This window comes from Chenopodium album, chromosome 1 (assembly GCF_948465745.1).
Source record: "Chenopodium album chromosome 1, dcCheAlbu1.1, whole genome shotgun sequence".
NCBI classification, from domain to species: Eukaryota; Viridiplantae; Streptophyta; class Magnoliopsida; order Caryophyllales; family Amaranthaceae; genus Chenopodium; species Chenopodium album.
Window position 1 is genome coordinate 45,737,016 of NC_137834.1, and position 1,459 is coordinate 45,738,474.

Below are 1,459 nucleotides of genomic sequence, written 5' to 3' on the forward strand. Positions count from 1 at the left end.
ACTGTTCCTGCACCCGGGCCTAGTGTGCTTGAATATGGGGGTAATGGCTCTATGCATAATGCTGGTGTTTTCACTCCTGCTCCAACTATTGTGCAAGCTAATTCTGATGATGATTGGAGTGTGGTGGGAAGGAAGCAAAGAAGTCATAGTAATCCTCCTGTCTTTACTAGTGTTCTTAATTCTAACACTTATGCTGCTCTGCTTAAGGATGGAGATGGTGCTGGAGAACTTGGTCCTATCGGGGGTGATGGTAATCCCCCTACGAGGTCATGATTATCCTATCATGGAACATTAGGGGTCTTAATGATCCCTGCAAAGTAGTTTCTCTTAAGAAACTGCTAGCTGAACAGTGTGTGGATGTTGTTGGTATTATGGAAACTAAAGTGAAGTGTGATAAGAGTGTTAAGCTTCAGAAGAAATTTGGATATTCTTGGTCTTGGTTTTGTAACTACTCATCTTCGTATAAGGGTAGACTCTGGTTTGGCTGGTCTCATGACAAGGTTAATCTTTTAGTCATCTCCTCTCATGAGCAGTTCATTCATGTCCAAATTAGCTTCAAGGATCTTCAACATCAGGTTTTCTATACTTTTGTGTATGGCTTACACTCTATTCATGATAGGTTACCTCTCTGGGATGGTATTTCTAGCTTTGGAGTTGTTTCTGGGCCTTGGCTTGTTATTGGTGACTTTAATTCCGTTCTCAATTCTTATGATAGAGTTAATGGTAATGCTGTCACTTATTATGAGGTCAATCATTTTAGAAGTTTTGTTGATAATCTTGATCTTTGTGAGCTTAAGAGTAAAGGTTCTTTTTAATCTTCATTCATCATCAATTCTCATCTACATTCATCAACAATCAATTTTCATTCGCATTCTCTAATTCTTTTGTTCTCTCTTAAAACATTCAATTCATTCAATTCTTTCTCATAACTTTGTTTTTTCATACAAAATTCCGCATTCACAAGATCTAGAAACACCTAGCCATATTCGAAGTTGCCTTCGCCCTAGACGTGAAAGGTTTAATTTCTGAGGGTTTGGTCCCAAATCTCTATTTCAATTATTTAATTTAATTGTTTTGATTATTAATTTCCTTGAAGTTACTAACGTGTGTATTTTGTTATTAGAAAGAGGTACGAGACATCAAAGTAAGTACTTTAATGATTTTTATTGATGTTATGATGTAGAAATCATGTTTACATTGTTATTATGATATTCCTAGTATCATGTCTAGGGTAATTTTAACATTAAATATGATTCCTGCGATGCTTCCTATGTTCTTCCTAATATTTATGATTGTTAGTATCATGTTAGGGTTAAAGATTTGATTTTTATTGCTTAGTGACATGTTAGGGTTTGTTATTACTCTTGTTAGTATCATGCCTAGGATCTTGCTATTATTATGCTTTAATATTAACATGAATATTATTATTTATGATGATTATGAATATTATTATTTTATG

The 1,459-nt window shown here is 34.5% G+C and overlaps 1 protein-coding gene across 1 annotated transcript; it reads left to right on the forward strand.

Annotated features, from left to right (window-relative positions):
- Nucleotides 1-269: 269 nt before the first annotated feature.
- LOC145631986 (uncharacterized) lies at nucleotides 270-815 on the forward strand. Its single transcript, XM_081684234.1, has one exon. The coding sequence runs from the start codon at nucleotides 270-272 to the stop codon at nucleotides 813-815; it is 546 nt and encodes a 181-aa protein (XP_081540360.1).
- The last annotated feature ends 644 nt before the right edge of the window (nucleotides 816-1,459 follow it).

Bases quoted from the DNA above. Each gene is read 5' to 3' on its own strand.
- LOC145631986 (XM_081684234.1), top strand. From the start codon at position 270: ATGATTATCCTATCATGGAACATTAGGGGTCTTAATGATCCCTGCAAA.